The sequence below is a fragment of the Somniosus microcephalus genome, chromosome 17, assembly GCF_052327205.1.
Source record: "Somniosus microcephalus isolate GS21.2 chromosome 17, FLI_Smic_1.0, whole genome shotgun sequence".
NCBI classification, from domain to species: domain Eukaryota; kingdom Metazoa; phylum Chordata; class Chondrichthyes; order Squaliformes; family Somniosidae; genus Somniosus; species Somniosus microcephalus.
In genome coordinates, this window is record NC_141003.1 from 37667364 (window position 1) to 37686295 (window position 18932).

Here is an 18932-nt window from a genome sequence, read left to right on the forward strand (position 1 = left end):
ACTATTGGTTACACTGGGACAATAGCCAAATCTTCTAAGCATAGAAATAGAATAAAACAATAACTGAAAAAATATGAGAAGACTGAGGTTCTGAGGTTGTCATATGACAGAACTTCATATACTTAGTGCAACATAGTAGTGAATTTAAAACAGACTATAGATTCTGTGAAGAAGAGTCTTTTACACACCACGCACCTTATTGTTCCTTGCTTTGTTCCCCCTCCTCTATCTGCCCCCTCGATCTCCATAGGTTAAGAGTCAGTTTCATGCTAATGAAGACAGAGCTCTCACATACACATTAACAAAAATTAAATTGCTTCTTAATCACTAAATTTAGGAGGGATTCTATGCCTGCTGAGCACCATGGGCAAGCTCTACCTCCATTAGTATGGCAATGACTCTCAACCTGTAACAGAGACACAGATAGTAGTGCACTGCAGCACTATTTATTTAATGGCCACCTGTAGCTGCTGACTACAGTATCAGGTCACATGAACTTATTGAGTCTAGTGACATTTGGGCATAGAAAGTAATCGCTCTGCGGACAGAGGAGGTTTGTGAGCCAAAATGCCGTTTCATCATCAGGCCCATTGGAGGAGTGCACCATTCGAGTAAGGAATGGGGTTGATTCTGCTACCAGTTTATACTGACACAGGACCTGCTACCTCCCTGAGGTGGCTCTGGTTTGTGCCACTACTGATTTTGGAATTTGCAGTAGCAAGGAATGGCTGTTAACTTTTGAGACCAAACCAACTTCCTTTTCTCTTGCTATAAACAAGGTAGGTTTATAACAAAGTAGCATTATGACATTGTGCAAAATTATTTAAACAATCAATAGCTATGGTTAATTTTGTTTAAAGTACTCCACATGCTATTTCACTAATGGATTTGTTGCAATGCTGCCTAAGAATAACCATATAAAGTAGCAACTCCATTCAAACCGTCCTTGAAAACCCAGCAGCTTTTTCACTGAAATGTAGAGATTAATTTGTCAATGAGCAAATTGCCCTTTTTTATACTACCTTTATTCTATATTGATTTTAGAATGTACAACTGAAAATGTTTTTCATGCCGAGCATTTCTGGGATAGGTATGTCTATCAGTTGTCTGGTTTAGCATTAGAACAGTCATGCAGTGAATAAAAACTACTTGGCACTTTTTCGAAATGTTTTTCCGAGATATATTTTACAGTCCCGAGGGCACTGATTTGAGGGATGAGATCATTTTGAATTTGGTCCTTGTAGAAAATTGTAACTGTACAGCAAAATTTTCATGCACTTCAACCATGCATTCGGGGTCAGAGATCAAAATCTGTAAATTATGTACGGACATGCAAGATTTGATTGCAAGGAAGTATAAGCCTTTTTAATGAAAACTTGAGCATTTTTAGACAATATATAATTGTTTTGAGAAACTCAATACCCTCCCATACCATCCCCAGCCACCTAGTGCATAGAATGTCACTGAATACCATTACAGATGGTAGAGATTATTCTGTGGTCAAACAAAGAACATCTGGCTTTCAACCTACCCTGAAATTTCCACTGCAGGCATGTCAAAATATTGGCTAAAAATTTGCAGTCGGAGGCTTCCTGCGGGCGGATGCCTCCGACTTGTAAAAAATCTACGCATTTACCTGGTGGTCCGGGAGGTACAGAGACTTGCGCTCCTGGGCCTCTCTGGGTACGTGCGGGCAGAGGCCCACGTATCCCAGGGGCCCAGGTGGTTTGCAAACACCCCTGGGATCACGTGGGCCGACCCAACCAATGAAAGAAGGGAATCCCCATTCATACTGATGGGAGTTCCGTACGTACGGAATCCCCATAAGTATGAATGGGGATCATTTAAAAAATACACGAACACATGAAATACATTTTTTTAAATTACTTATTTAAAACTAATTGAAATGCCATTTAATTAAACATTTTAAACATTTAATTTTTGGAACATTTATATGTTTTAATGGGGTTAAAAGTAAACTTATTGGACAGGGTTTTTAATGTATAAATGAGTGATAATTTTATTTTTCTATTTTTAAAAACTCATGCTGGTAAAAGCAGGCCTTACTCCTGCTTTTACCAGGCATAAGAATTTTACGGGCATTCAGCGGGCGGAAGTTGGGCAAATAGCGCAACTCTCCGCCCACAGAGGCCTTTTTCCTGGGGATGCGGATCATCTGTCGAGAATTTTTGACGGATTGCAAGTTCCGGATTTTCACGCATGCGCTTCGCATGCATAAACCTGGAACGTGCGCGGCCCTTACAGGCGTGTACGCACCCGTAGGGGTCGCAAAATATGGCCCATGGAAAATAAGCAATCTCGAGTGGCTCTGGTGGGGGTTATTAAACAACTTTGATTATTTACCTTCTATCAATTAGTTGTGTTTGTTAAATTAGCAAAAATAACTCAGTTTACAACCATATTTTGAAAGTATTGGACTTTTTTTAATACTCTTTAAATTGAACTCTGTTCCTATCTTTTCCCCTCAACCCCCAGTAATTAACATTTATCAACATGGTGTGCGAGTTGCCTACTTCCAAGCACTTGTACCTCAGTCAGTCACTGTGTTGCTGAAGCGGGACAAATTGTGAGTTTTTTTTCCTTTCCCAAAGGGCAGGTGCTTCGCCTACAAATGTAGCTGCTTGAAGCTGAGTGGCCACCTCACCTCACCCCACCCCACCCCCCATTTGTAGCTAGCTACAGGCCTCTTGCTGCTGGGATGGCGCCTGGGTGCCAGCAATTGTAAGCTCGGTCACATTTTAAGAGTTCTAGTGCAGTGATTTTTGCGGTGGTACATTCAGCTGTTAGCAGCAATTAGTGCACTACGTGTACAAAAAATGCAACTTCCATACCCATATCATGACATGAACACTTCAAATAGCTCACTGTGATATAGGAGCTTTGTAAAGATTGTTAAATTGATAGCATGTCACAGTCAGATGTGATATCCTGCAGAAACCTTTGATCTGTTGCGCTTTGAGGGTCTGTTCTACGAGACAAAATGCCACATGATGGTAATGATCTACGTAAACTTGGTACAACTATGTGAACGTCTCCTCCTCCCAGACTGTAAATTTCTCCCTTTGTTCCTCTGTCTGATTCGCATTGTTAAGCAGCAGTCCTTTGAGGTCAGTAATTTCCTGTTTGGTAACATCCTCTCCCACTCATTTGGAGATTGACTTCTCACCCGAGGTCAAACTAGAGTAGGAGACCCTTATTAAATTACAATACTTCTTTCTCTCTCAACCCTGCCACCCACCACCAACCATCTCAGATATGTGATCAAATTACCAAATTGGTCAAAAGTACCATTAAGGGGGAAAAAGTAATTAAGGTCAAGTTTCTTGAGGATTACACTGGATCTATAAATGGTTGTAACTTTAAATTATATTAATCAACAGGGAGGTTAAAATTTTAATTGGGATCTGTTTGTGCTTTAGGTATTACTGAAATAATGAACGTACATACTAGCTCCTTTTCTTAGAAAATCTGTTCAGAATCCTGTCAGGTTTTTGTCAATTCTAATTAAAATGAGAAATACAATAAAATGCATCCACATAACATCTGTGATTAATTCTTGTTTTGCTTTTATTCCCCAATTTCTCCATAAAAGAAAACTTGCTACTTTTTCGAAGGAAACAAATATTGACCCAATTAGGGGATAAAATTGGTGGAACTTTTTTATAGTAAATAATTTAGTGCTTTGCATGATCATTCCCATCCTGTTGTAGTAATTGTTGGCTTTGGGCTAGTCACTTAGACTGGAATTTTCACAGGAAAAACGGGTGGGTTGAGGGCAGGGCTTGTAATGCTATGGCCATACAGTCTGTGAAGTGTTTTATTGTATAAATGTTGAAGCATTTAATTCTAACACTGGTTTATTGAATAACAAATTAAAAAACTGGCATTTTTATGGTGCTTTTATTGACTCTTAGAAACGTATCAAAGCGATTTACATCAAATTAAATATTTTGAAGTGCAGGTGCTGTTCTGTAGGTCAATACAACAACTATTTGTTCACAGTAAGATCCCACAAAAAGCAATAAGATGACTGTTCTGGTGTGATACTGTTTGAGAAAGGAATATTGGCTAGGTTCCCAAGAGATGTTGCTGCTGTTCTTTGAATAGTGCCATAGAATCAATGCAACAAGTTAAATCATGCAACATAATGTGTGCAGTATGGAATGTGAATATGTTGATGTTTTGCTATTATGTAAACTAACATTAATTTAACAGAAGTGAATACGTTGTGAGGGACTTGATGGTGCAATGGGTTATATGCTAGGCTTTCACCTCTGGGAGGTAGGCTCCCCTTCAGCCCAAATGGATAGAATGAAAGTCATGTATGAAATGAATTTGGGCAATCTAAATCCATTTCCTAGTGGGCATGGACTCACCGCATAAAACAACACCTAATTTTGCACTAGAGTGGCATTCTTACTCTGACTACATGATGACTGGTACGGGAAATGGAAAAATATCACACTGGCACAATGGAGGGGAGATCTTCTGAGATGATTGAGGGACATTATTGGGTAAGAGCAGGGGGAACTTTACTATGCAACTAAGCATGCTATAGCTGGCCTTGGAGTAGTCAATGCTATCGGTGAACTGGAAGATACTCTCTTTCCTAGTATCGGCATCCCTTGCCTTGATGAGCACATCATTCACAAAAAGAGTTAATATTTAAAAAGTGAATGCACTGTAGGTACAAGATTTTTAAACATTAACTGTAATTAAAGTAATAGATTTTAGTGCTTCATGCTAGTGTTTAAAGAGCAGGTAATGTGAAACTGAGGTTTCTGTTGAGCTGTTTTCGATACTGATTTGCGAACACATGTAACAATTTTAGTCTCAGTGATGTGCCATTGTTTGTGTTGGAGCCTCCAAACTCTGAGGAAAATTCCAGAATCTAGCAGAGATTCAAATTTAGGGTGGCAGCAGTGAGATTATGGCCTAGAAATTCAGTATAGCCACGTTTGGGGCGCTACAGCCGGGCGTTCGCTAAATTTTGCGCCCGGTGCAACTTAGCGCCACCTTCGCCGATATTCAGTTGCATCGCCCCAAGAGGTTGCTGCTGCGCTAAAGCAGGCGATGCACGACTATCATTAGGCGCTAAGCCGGTGATCTGGGGCACTAACGCAGTAGGCGGGTGCAGCGCAGGTGCGGCGAGTTTCTGAATGAAGGCAGATACGCTGGCTCCGGTCAGCTCTTAAAGGGGGAGGGTCGACTTGTTTGGCTGCCATGCCCTGCACACTGCAGCCCTGAAGCAAGGCCTGACCATTGCTGGTTCATCAGTTCTACGTCCTGGACCATGGGGAAGCCCGCTATTCTTCCAAATCCCATTGCATGCTCTTGCTGCTTGTCCAGGGTCATGGGGAAGGAGATGCACTGATGTCTCCTTCTGAAAAGGGCATTGGTCACCTGGCGGATGCAGCAATGTACCGCGAACTGGGAGATGTTGGCAATGTCCCCTAGTGGATTGGAAGGAGCCGGTGGCATAGAAGTTGAGCCACCGTCACCTTCGCTGCCACCGACAGAGACGTCCTGCTCCTCAGCTGTGGCTGCAGATCTCTGCGAAGCAGGTGGCAGATCTCAGTGACCACCTCCCTTCTGAATCGCAGCCTCCGAACACACTGCTCCTCAGACATGTTCAGATATGAGAACTGCTGGCGGTATACCCTGGGTGGGTAAGGCCTCCTGTGCCGATGCCTGTTGGCCCTTCTCCGTCTGGCCATGACTGGCACTCTCGCATGGCGTCTTTGAGCCCTTTGAATGCAATGCAGTAAGCCAATGTCTCCACCCATTGCAGCCCCCATTAGATGTATCGAATCAATGCTGTGACACTGAAAGTTAAATCCAAGTACAAAGCTCTGGCTTGAAGCCACAAGTACCTGTGAGTGTTCAGCCAAACCAGAAAGCGCTCTCCCTTTGTCTCTCCAAATATCCGTCTCACAAAGAAGGAGTGGAGCAATATGGCTGACATTTATACTGCAGGAGGAGTCCCCTTTAATTAGCGCCCCGCAGCGACTGGGAACCGTTCCCCCCCCCCCCCCCCCCCCCCACCAGTCGCGGGGGGCGCCAGGCGCACATTAGGCCGGCGCCACTGAAGTTCTGGTTCGGGGCGCACAAAGGGTGGTGCACCATGAAATGATGTCAGGATCTGCGCACGCAGCTGAGCGCGCGCTACGGTTTTGCGCCGCCGCTAAATTTTAACTGAATTTCGCGAGAGGCGCAGATCGCGCCGCGCCCAGGCGCTAGTCGCTTAGCGCCCCACTTCTAAGACGCTAGCGGCTGGCGCAAACAACTGAATTTCTAGGCCTATACCTCCTAAATTGCAGCAGAGCATTTCTGGGGGTATTTAACTATAAATGTTGCTGGTTTGAGACCAGTAGCCTGAGTTTGGGTTCTGGTCAAGCAGAAACAGATTTATATTGCGTGGCTGCTGCCAGGCTGAAATTCTATGCATGCTGCCCAGAAGAGTTGTGCACGTGTGCAGAGCTCTGTTCCAACAGTTGGAAACTTAAATGCGTAGGGAGGGGAAAATCCCTGCGCTCTCGGCATTTAATTTAAGGCCAGGTAGGTTTGAAAATTGGCCAATAGATCAGATTTGATACCACATTGGATTTACCCTCCACGCGATGGATTTACCCTCCACGCGATGCAAGACTATCACCTCCAGAGAATCGTGCTTCGCTTTGCTCTCGAGTCGGAGCAGGCAATGACACTGGAGCTACACTACAAATTTAATGTTGGTTCAAAGCAGTGTAAAAGCATCCTAGATATGCAACTTCTTTCCCATTATCCTGTCAGTTCTTGCTATCCTGACATTTAAATGGATAGTTATGCTACACACACTTTGTAATCCTGTAACAATTGAACTTCATAACAAACACCATTGATTACAGTGATCTTTATAATTGCATATATTCTGTCATTGCTTATGTATGATTTTCCTAAGCCTCCTTCCCTGACAGGAAATTACTGTAAATTAGCTTTTATGGTTCATGTATCTGCTCTTATTACGGGAGACAGAAAGGGGAGCAGTTTTGGAATATCGTCAATTTGGTATCGTCATGGAATTTCACTTTAAGGTGTTCAATGTTTCTTGTAGGTTGATTTGACACTCCCGATTCACCAAAGTAATGGCAGACCCTCCAGAATCACTCTTATATTAATGATACCTGTCGCTGCTTTTACCTTTGTTCCCTTCATTAATTCTTTACTGTCCGCTAAACCCACCATGGCAGGTTTCTAAATCAATACTACAGAAATGAATTTAAATCAAGTAACCATAGCATTTATTTATCTGTGGAGAGGAGAAACAGGAAACATGATTTGGCAGCTGTTTAATTCTTTACGCCAGTGATACATAGATGAGTTAACCTATCTAGTAGCCAGAAAACCAAAACTACTTAAATACAAAAATTGTATAATTAGTGTGAATACAAATTTCTATGAACAGATAGGAAGTTGTCTTGATACTCGCAGGAAGTTGGATTAAAAACCATCTTATACCAATATATTCTGCTACGGTGGTGGTTTCTAAGTAAACTGAGAGAGGTCAGAGGTTAATTGTTCACTGAGGGAATTGTGCAGGTTGAGGTCAATCAGAGTATAATTGCTGTTGGGAGGTTAGAATTTCCACTGCTGCTTCTGGCACGGGCCAGGAGTACATATTGCAAAATTGGGTGCTCTGGTTGTGATATTCTCTCCATAAATCAGTGCAAAATCGCAGGCTGGGAGTGCACATTTTGTTTATGCGCCATGAGCAGCGAAGTGGAATTTTTACCCCCCCCCACCCCCGGTTGCAAATTGGAGCCCAAGATTAATTATGATTATTAAAGTTATTTTTTAAGTCAAAGGCTACAGTCATTTTTAACCAGGAGCCAGTGCTGTACCTATCCCCAGCCCGTAACTAGTTGGCTTTACAGTCAACATGTAGTCTAGTCCTTTCATGGGCTCTGTTTAAAATTAGAGTTTGAATTAAATGCCAGGAAGCATAACAGCACCAGTTTAAACTGGCTCCTAATTAAGATTAAAGTAGAATTAAAATAGGAAAAAACACCTGCTGTATTTTGGATGTGGGACATAAACAAATGAGATTTTTTGGGGCATTTTAATCCTGGATCCCTGGTCCTACAGAAATAATTTTCAGTTCAGTAATTTAAATGGACTATCTAATATTTAACAAATTTCTATTTCCTATACAAAATAATTTGTTCATGTTGGTAAATTAATGACTATTTATCAACAATACAGTATTTCTAAATCCTGCTTTTGAAACTTCATCCGTTGGCATTTGGAAATGAAATCAAAAAACATAGTCAAGTCTTATAGATCCAATATCTTGAAATATGAATGCTTTGCCCTGCATAAAATTGCATTGAATTTTTGATTCTACCTTGCTTGTTTTCCCTAGTGCCACTCATTGGGCAGTCTTGTGCTCTGCTATGCTGCTACTAACTGCCTGCACGGTTTAAGCTGGGCCGACTCCCGTGGCATAAATGGTGTGGGTGCCTCTTGCATTACTGCCAGTGCTAGTGTGCTGCTTCCTGGCTATCTACCAATAAGTGAAGAGCACTGAAACCTGATTCTTCTGTGCCATCAGGCCTGCCAATTTCAAACAAACTCGGCAGTCTAGAAAGCAATAGTTGTTCTGACTCCTGGTCGCACACTGAACAGTAATAAAGGAGACTTTTGGACTATTTATATTATGAGTGAGGCCAATTTTCACAATGCAGGCCCGTCAGTCGTAGCAGTTTGGGCCAGCAGAAGACTGGCCAGACAGTGGGACTGGGCAAGGAGCGGAAATCTTGATGTACTAATGTTTCAGTATATCAAATGTTTGGACCAGTCCCTTTGACTTTGCTACATGGGAATTCCACTGTAGATCTGTGTATCTTTCGTCTAGTTAATGTGCTCACTCTTTTTGGTTTTCCTTTTATATAATCACGAGAATTTTCTCCTGGTTTTTTTTTAGAATGTGATTGTAATGAACTTGGCATTGAGACACGGCAGTGTAACCGAACAATTGGCCACTGCATCTGCCGGGAAGGGATTGCAGGTGAACATTGTGATAAATGCGCTCGAGGGTACTCTGGTACATTCCCTCATTGTCAACCGTGCCACGCATGCTTCAGTCTCTGGGATAAAGAAATTGAGGAGCTGACTACTCGAAGCAAACAACTTGTAGCACAGGCCGATACAGTCAAAGCCAGTGGAATTGTTGGTCCTTACCAAGAAACTGTTAAAGCTGTGGAGGAAAAGATTAATGACCTACGAACTCTACTTGCTGAAAATCCTGCTACTGAACCACTTGATAGTATTGGGGACCTTTTGGAAGAAGCCAAGTAAGTAAGCTTAGGGTATGCTAATTTCTTCTTCTCTCCCTCCTATATACACACACTTTAGTACTTTGTGCTCCTAACACGAAGGGGGGAATTTTTCAGCGAGTCAGTGGGCGCGTTTGGTGGTGGGTTGGGTGGGAAAAAAAAAAAAATTTTGACGGCAGGTAGGGAACCTGCTATATAACCTGCTGCCACGTTAGTTTCCTAGATTTCGGATCTGTCATGCGTGAACAGACCCGACATCAAGTGGCGGGGGAGGCAATTTAAATGATTAAGAGCTTGTTAATAGGCACTTAAAAACTATTGAGCTCACCTTTAAATTTTACGAGGTCTCCCACAGGTTCTCCGTTGCTTGGGGATCACGTCGGGTAAGCAGGTCGGGAGTTGTCACCATGATATAATTTCTTTACCTGACAGCTGCAGATGTGCTATAAAAGCTCCCACCTCATAGCTGTTCACTTTCCAAGGTCAGAAGCTGTTGCTTACTGCATTTGGAAGACAGATTGGAGCAAACTCTGTATCCAGTGACACCTCATTGCTTCTGTCATCTTAACTTCACCTGCCATCTATTACATCAGCATCGGTGCCCTTGAAACTATCTCACCTTGGTCCTTGGAATCCCATCACGTTCAGCCCCAACACCAGCAGCACCAACAACAACACCAAACTTCTCCGCAATCAACTGATGTTGTGCAGGGCATCAGCACCTGACCACATTGCTGCCCAGGATGCCAGGGATGGCCTCACCATAGCCAGATTTACTTCATTTGACGCTGTACACCCTGGTTGCCACATGATGCGCCAGGTTGGCACCACCCCACACCAATACCATAAAGCATCCCTACAATGCCCAAGCCATTCCTTCCACACTCATCGCCATTGCGGGGGGTCCTGTTATGTCTCACCATTCACTGCAACTCACTAAGCCACTTCCAAAGGTGCACATATCTGTCCCAAGAATGCAAAGTGCTGAAAAAAGATTTCAATGTTTGACACCACATTAACAAACTTCAAGAACATTGCATAAAACACCCAAGCGCCTGCCTTTGTGTGTTAGTTGGTATGATTGAATTAGGATGTGTGTGAGGGGTGGCTAGTGAGATGTGGAAGTGATAATGTAGATAGAGAGGGATGGGTGGAGGTGCAAGGTAAGTTGGTGTGAGTAAGGATGTGCAGGAGTAGGGTAGGGAAGGCAGAGTGATAGGGATGTGATGAGTGGCACAGCAGGATGAGGTTGAGTGTGGCTTTGCAGTAACGTTTCGTGATCTACTGAGATCATTGAAAGGTTTGTGCCACTGCAGCCTGGTCCTCCTAATAACATCCCTGCTTGTGTCCTCCTGTGCAACCAGGCTGCGTTGATCTCCTGGGGAGGTATCTTCTGCCCATTGGAAGCGAAGAGGACCTCCCTGTGTAGGAGAGCCTGGGTGCAGCCGTGCTTGTCAGTGTTTGCAGCACCTCCATGCTGTAGAACACTGACAGCACAACTGTCAAAATTAATTTGTGCACGGTCCCTTTAAGGAAACCGTCTGATGACGTGTCATCAGACTTGCTTCCTTCAGTTGGTCGGGAAACGGCTGGGCGGGCTTAATGAGCCCAACAGCGTAAGATCAATTTGGACAGTGGGCTGGAGCCAGCAGCAAGGTTGCAACCCGCTACCGACCCCGGCCGCACCAGACCCACCGAGGTTGGGGAAATTGCGGCCGGATGCACAGTGCTGCGGGTTACACTTCGTGTCAGGTTTACCATTTTGATGGGAAAATGGCTGGAGACCGAGGAGTGGGACTGGGACGTTGTTTGGTTGTACAAGTAATCCACTGCCTGAACGCTGTTCTCCAATGTGAGAGTTTGTAGTTGGTCCATACAGGGTATTGCCCATTTTGCTGTGCAGTAGAAAGGAGGCTCCAGTTCAGCACCAAAGAAACTGACTGATCTGGAACTGAAAACTGGGTAAAAGACTGAAACTGTGTGTCCTTATTTCAGTTTGTTTGTATAATGATTTTCATGATACAAAGGCAGATCCACTCTTTTATTTATATATATATAGATAGATAGATGTATATTTTCTTCCATTTAGGTTTAGTCCTAAAAATGACCATATTATGTGCCAAAAATTTGTAGTGAAGATTCTTTTTTTCTAACAAAATCATGCTTTTGAATTATTGCCTACCACTGCATGCTCCCAAGGGTAAAAGACCAAAAGGCATTTTGGAATTACTGGCTAAAACCAAACATGTTTATCGAGCCAGGCAACTTTTTAAAAAATTTGGCAACAAAATCTTAGTTGGTGTTTAGCCATCTGTGCACTAAAATTAATCTCATTATGTTGGTCTTTATCTAGTTGTGATTCACCAGGAAAATTTGGAGCTTATTCTACGCCTGCTCTGGCTGCATGACAGGTCAATATGGAAATATTATTGAGAAACCATCTGCAAGGCAGCTGTGTGAAGTAATTTTCATTTTTTTACAAACATTTTTGGCTTGGTTTGACAACTGAAGCTCATATGTTTGGCATGTTGTTCCAAGATTTCTCAATATTAAATCAAACAACTTCTCAGCTCTGCATTCATTTGGAAATGAAGGTTGAAGGAAGAATATTCAATTATCTGCATTGGATGTCATCTTCCTCATTCTTTTAGTTCAACTTCCACCTACTTGCTCCTTCATTTCTTTGTTCCCAGAGTACATGCAGGTTATTGTTGTTTTTGGTCCATTGTATCAGTTTGCTCTTTGCTATCACCTTTGTCAGAAAGAATTGGGTTCCCAGCATGACCTGGGAAATGCCATATACCATAGTTTAGTGCCAAGTGGTTTTGCCCATTTTGATGGCCTAATTATTTGTATGTGTAAACTAAACCATATTAAAGATATACAATGTAGCATTACTTCTCGTCTGGTGTGGAGACGGTTTCACTCTTTTGGGGGGGAAGAAAGACATCCTCCGCATACCACATTCAACTGGATCAGCCTGTCTTTCGGGAGGTAAGGGTTTGCATGTAGATGTCACAATGCTCTATTTTTGTACTTTAATATTGATGTCACTGCTTGTGGGAGAAGAATTGGTGACATCCAGGAATTGCCATCCTTCATAGGGTGCAGAAAAGGGTCATGTTTCATGTTTTGGGAAATCTAACATACAGAGAGGTGTTGCTCGGTCTCAGCCATTGACATCATCAGCTTCATTTAGCTGTATGTGGAGAATGGACTGGCGTATTTTTGGCTGGGATGGGGAAACAAATTTTTCTTATGGTTTATATTTGTGTACTTGGTAATTGTCAAAATGACACATCTGATTTCATTTACATATTGCATCTAATGGCTTGTAATGCTGCCCAATTTCAAGGATTTTAGACAGCTGCACCTTGGAATTCGTAGCTTTCCTAAATGTCATTCCTAAGTAAAGTAAATGTATTAAGGTTTAAAACTCTTTGATTTTAGGAAGAAAGTCACCGGTCTTGCAGAAAAGGTGAATGTGATCGAATCAGATCTTGCAGCAACAGAAGACCGAAGTAATGTGACAGACACAGAACTAAATGTCCTTCAGAGTGACGCCGAGAGTTTAAAAGCTGTTGTGAGCGAGCTAGCAGAACGGTTGGAGTACATTAAGAACTCTGATGTCCATGGTGAATATTTGATTACATTTATTGCAATTGAAATGGTGTTACACTAATATCTGCAAGCTTGTTATCAGAAATTAGTTATCTTTGTCCTACAGATCTGTGATAAGTTTGCACTGAATTTTGAATGGTGAGGGGTGTAATTTAGAAAAGTGAATCTCCCAAAGAACTTCTGGATACTTCAGATTATTTTAAAATATAGTAAGAATGTATTTGAAATATGTTTCTCTGGATATTTAAAGCACTTCTTGGATTTTAATTGCAACTTCAAATGTTATTCAATGGTGTTTCTAAATGTATTCTTTAAATAGGGCTCCAGGAAGTATTGTATAATGTTTTGGTATAACAATCGTAATTTGTTAAAGTACTTCTGCTTTACACATCAAGCCAATGATAAACTTCAGTATTGTTCTGCTCTCTGCACCTGTGTAAAAATTTAAAAAATGTTGATTTTTACACAACCCCAAATGGTTATGATTAGATCTATCCTTTACAATTGTAATCAATGGACCAAATTTTCTATTGCCCTGCAGAATCCACTACTCTCACCTGGAAAGTAATGCTTGATTTTGATGTTTTCTAATCACTCCACTACTCTGTTGTAGGAGCCTTGGACAGTGTCCAGAAATACTTTAAACAGTCACTTGAGGCTGAAGAAAAAGTTAATGCTTCCACCACTGATTCTGATAATATACTGCTGGAATCCTCGACCATTCGACAAAAGGTGGATGATCTGATTACAGAGAGTCAGGATAGCTTTGAGGAACAGCAAAAGGAACATTCACAAAGTATGGAAGAATTGGCTGACAAATTGCAAAATCTAGACCTCTCGCCACTAAGTGAAAAGGTACACTCATTTATGTTTTCAGGGTTAATTTTAACGTTACAAAAGCACTATAGAAATTCCAATGGTCTATGTTAAGCAGCCATTTCTAGTGGTACAGTAAAAAAAAAACATATAATCAAATTTACAAAGTCGGTTAAGAGCAAGTTAAATTTGATCCCAGAATGGGTGCATTCCATCTAAACTATGTGTTTTACTCATCATTTAATGCATTAGACGTGAGACTGATCTATTTGCTGCCTATTGTAATTTTAAAAAATTCGTGTCCAGAGCGCGCCAAGCATTCTTGATGGAACAAAAATCAGCTTTGCGGGAGCTAAATTGTTTAAACTACACTAATGACAGTGTGTTTGTCCAGATTTGCGGTAGCCCTGCAGGGATGCCTTGTGCCGAAGCACAGTGTGGAGGCCCAAGTTGTCAAGCTGATGACGGAACTAGAAAGTGTGGAGGGATTGGCTGTGATGGACTTGTAACTTTAGCTCATAATGCATGGCAGAATTCCATGGATTTTGACAGCGAGATCCTAAATGCTCTGGCAGAAGTGGACCAACTTTCTAAAATGGTATGTTTTCCGTTCAGAAACTTTAGTTGGAGGAAACCAATGTGAGGTTTATCAAGCAATTTGTAGCTTTGTTTGAGTACTGGGAGTGAAAGTCACTAAGTGATTAAATGTCAACAAAGATGCAGATTCCCACTTCAGGAACATGAACCAACACCTAACAGCAGTATGCAGTCAGCAAGACACCAGGCAGTTCTACAACGTTAGTCAGTACTGGAACACAACTTGCAGATACTTCACCAAGGCCATCAACATCATCATCCCCCCCCCCACCCCCCCCCAAAAAAAGCTGGAGTAGGATAAACATTTTGCTTGTGCACTCCATGCAAACAGTTTTCCTTTTCAGTTGTCTGTATTACTTTGATATAATCTATGTGTCAGCTGACAAAATGAAGAATAATGTTTAACCTGCTTTTGGTATGATTATTTGGGTTCTTTGAATTTAGTTTATGTAAACAGCTCCCATCATCATACCGCTCAATTTTACTATGATGGCAACTTGTATTATAAACAGTTTTTTAGGAATCACCATCTCTACAACAGGTAAGGATTTTAGTACAGTCTCCACCAGTATACCGCCTGGTTTTTTCTGCAGCAGAAAACGTGCTGTAAAGAGATGAAGCTCAGCCTGAAAATTGACCACCTAAACAAGATGGATGAGCTGCCAAGGATGAGCCAGTGAAGCACCTGGTCTACCTAAACTGTCGCTGACTTGGAGACAGCATCAGCAGCTGTCCACTGAATGGCATTAAAAATCCCACCCTGATAGAAAGATGAAGCGTGAGGGAAAGGACAAGGAGGCATTTCTGTGCTGGTTTCAGAACACGAGTGGGAGCGATGCGCTTAGCAGTGGGCCCCTTCTAGCCCAAAAAGCCAAGCAATTGGCTGAAGCACTTGGCAGACCTAGGACATGCTAAGAATGGTGAAAAAAGTTTGCCGTCTGTACTTTGGAAGAAGCACTGAGGGTAGCAAGAGCACAGAATGTACTCTGGGTGGGGGACTTCAATGTCCATCACCAAGAGTGGCTCGGTAGCACCACTACTGACCGAGCTGGCCGAGTCCTGAAGGACAAAGCTTCCAGACTGGGCCTGCGGCAGGTGGTGAGAGAACCAACACGAGGGGAAAAACCTACTTGACCTTGTCCTCGCCAATCTTGCCTATCGCAGGTGCATCTGTCCATGACAGCATTGGTAGCAGTGACCACTGTCCTTGTGGAGACTAAGTCCCAACTTCACGAGGACACCCTCCATTGTGTTGCGTGGCACTACCACCGTGCTAAATAGGATAAATTCAGAACAAATCTAGCAGCTCAAAACTGGGCATCCATGAGGTGCTGTGGGCCATCAGCAGCAGCAGCAGAATTGTATTCCACCACAATCTGTAACCTCATGGCCCGGCATATCCCTCACTCTACCATTATGATCAAGCAAAGGGACCAACCCTGGTTCAATGAGGAGTGCAGAAGAGCATGCCAGGAGCAGCACCAGGCATAAAAATAAGGTGTCAACCTGGGGAAGCTGTAACATAGGACTGCATTCATGCTAAACTGCAAAAGAGGCATGCTATAGACAGGGCTAAGCAATCCCACAGTCACCGGATCAGATCAAATCTCTGCAGTCATGAAAGGTGATGGACAATTAAACAACTAACGGGAGGAGGAGGCTCCATGGATATCCCCATTCTCAATGATGGCGGAGCCTAGCACGTGAGTGCAAAAGACAAGGCTGAAGCGTTTGCAACCATCTTCAGCCAGAAGTGTCGAGTGGATGATCCATATCGGCCTCCTCATGAGGTTCCCACCATCAGTGAAGCCAGTCTTCAGTCAGTTCGATTCACTCCACGTGATACCAAGAAACGACTGAGTGCATTGGATACAGCAAAGGCTATGGGCCCCGACAACATCCCGGCTGTTGTGCTGAAGACTTGTGCTCCAGAACTAGCCGCGCCTCTAGCCAAGCTGTTCCAGTACAGCTATAACACTGGCACCTATCCGACAATGTGGAAAACTGCCCAGGTATGTCCTGTCCACAAAAAGTAGGACAATTCCAATCTGGCCAATTACCGCCCCATCAGTCTACTCTCAATCATCAGCAAAGTAATGGAAGGTGTTGTCGACAGCACTATCAAGCGGCACTTACCAATAATCTGCTCACCGATGCTCAGTTTGGGTTCCCCAGGACCACTTGGCTCCAGACCTCATTACAGCCTTGGTCCAACCATGGACAAAAGAACTGAATTCCAGAGTGAATGCCCTTGACATCAAGGCAGCATTTGGTATCAAGGAACCCTAGTAAGACTGAAGTCAATGGGAATAGGGGGGAGGGGAGGGGGAAAACTCTCCACTAGCTGGAGTCATACCTAGCACAAAGGAAGATGGTTGTGGTTGTTGGAAGTCAGTCATCTCCACCCCAGGACATCTCTGCAGGAGTTCCTCAGGGCAGTGTCCTAGGCCCAACCATCTTCAGCTGCTTCATCAATGACCTTCCATCCATCATAAGGTCAGAAGTGGGAATGTTCAATGATGATTGCACTGTGTTCAGTTCCATTCGCGACTCCCCAGTTAATGAAGCAGCCTGTGCCCGCATGCAGCAAGACCTGCACAACATTCAGGCTTGGTCTGATAAGTGGCAAGTAACATTTGTGCCACACAGATGCCAGGCAATGACTGTGTCCAACCACCACCCCTTGACATTCAATGGCATTACCATTGCCAAATCCCCCAGCATCAACCTCCTGGGGGTCACCATTGACCAGAAACTTAACTGGACCAGCCACACACATACTGTGGCTAAAAGAGCAGGTCAGAGGCTGGGTATTCTGCGGTGAGTGTCTCACCTCCTGACTCCCGAAAGCCTTTCCATCATCTACAAAGCACAAGTTAGGAGTGTGATGGAATACTCTTCACTTGCCTGGATCGGTGCAGCTCCAACAACACGAAGCTCGACACTGTCCAGGACAAAGCAGTCATCTTGATTGGCACCCCATCGACCACCTAAACATTCAACTCTCTCCACCATCGGCGCACCGTGGCGGCAGCGTGTAACTTCTACAGGATGCACTGCAGCAACTCGCCAAGGCTTCTTCGACAGCATCTCCCAAACCCGCGACCTCTACCACCTAGAAGGACAAGGGCAGCAGGCGCATGGGAGCACCATCACCTGCAAGTTCCCCTCAAGTCACACACCATCCTGACTTGGAAATATATCGCCGTTGCTTCATTGCTGGGTCAGAATCCTGGAATTCCCTCCCTGACCGCACTGTGGGAGTACCTTCACCACAAGGATTCTAGCAGCTCAAGAAGGCGGCTCACCACCACCTTCTCGAGGGCAATTAGGGATGGGCAATAAATGCTGGCCTTGCCAGTGATGCCCAGATCCCAGGAACAAATAAAAATACTGCTAATAAAAGAGTGCACACACTAATTAGAGTTCTTCGCCAAGGACACTCATTCATCTTGTACAAAATTTAGGCAAATCAAGATTCCTATGCACCAGAGTAGCCTTGATTTATGTTGCATTCTGCATTTTCGAAATTCCCGTTTTATTGTAATTTGTGTGGTTGCCCCGTGTGGCTGCAATTAAGCAGGTTCCACAGGGTGTACACTTATTAGATTACATAGGCCATTAATAGGTGGTAATATTGTGCCCCTGCAGGTCACAGATGCAAAAGTTAAAGCAGATGAGGCTAAACTAAATGCACAAAAGGTCCTGTTAAAAACCAATACAACAAAAGAAAAAGTGGACAAGAGCAATGAAGACCTAAGGAATCTTATCAAGCAAATCAGGGAATTTCTTACACGTAAGCATTAAGATGAAACATTGTTTTAATGTTATCTTGCATTTATCTCTGCAGATTAGTTTATTTGTTGTGTAATATCCCTCGCCTAATATCAGAGGTGAAGAATAAACCAAATGATCATGGAGAGCCATTTTGAGTTGCGTGATTGGAAAATGTGTTAACTTTCCTACTGCTATATTTATTTATAGCCAGAAGACCAGGATAGTCTATAGTACAGACCTTTCTGTGATTGCCGTGAATACAGTTCTGATTTGCTGATGAAGATATGATTTTATAGCATGCATTTTGCTCATCCCAGTTCATTTCTTTAGCTTTCCTGTGCAAGAGACTAAATGCTTTACTGGCTAGCAGTCATCCATCTAATTGCGGTTTGAGATTCTTGTGCTTCACCGCGAGTATTGATTGGTCATCTAGTATTTATTGTAATGGCACCACAGTTAGTCAAGGAAAAATAACAAACTGATGTAACACAGGCTTTCACCAGTCTTGGCTTGGTGCCATTTCAATCTAGTTCATATTGTAGTTCACTTAGGATTGCATATGAAGCTAAACGTAACTTATATTAATCAGTTTCATTTTCAGAAATCTGGCAGAAAATTACTCGTTTAAGTAAAATTCTTATATTCAACATGCTATGTATAATTTGAGCAAAACAAACTTGGAATATGTTAGTTCCATTACAGTCTTCACCTTGTGACAGCTTTGCCTTTATACAGTCTGTCAACATTGTGTCTCCCATTATTATCTGCTGTATTTGCACTGCTCCG

At 42.9% G+C, this 18932-nt stretch overlaps 1 protein-coding gene across 1 annotated transcript in view; it reads left to right on the top strand.

Annotated features, from left to right (window-relative positions):
- lamb1a (laminin, beta 1a) overlaps window positions 1-18932 on the top strand; it is a 102423-nt gene that overhangs the window by 64588 nt on the left and 18903 nt on the right. Inside the window, exons 24-28 of the mRNA XM_086010185.1 lie at window positions 8984-9353; window positions 12786-12970; window positions 13570-13811; window positions 14167-14370; window positions 18021-18165. Of these exons, the coding sequence (XP_085866311.1) occupies window positions 8984-9353; window positions 12786-12970; window positions 13570-13811; window positions 14167-14370; window positions 18021-18165 (1146 nt within the window). The remainder of the gene's footprint in view (window positions 1-8983; window positions 9354-12785; window positions 12971-13569; window positions 13812-14166; window positions 14371-18020; window positions 18166-18932) is intronic.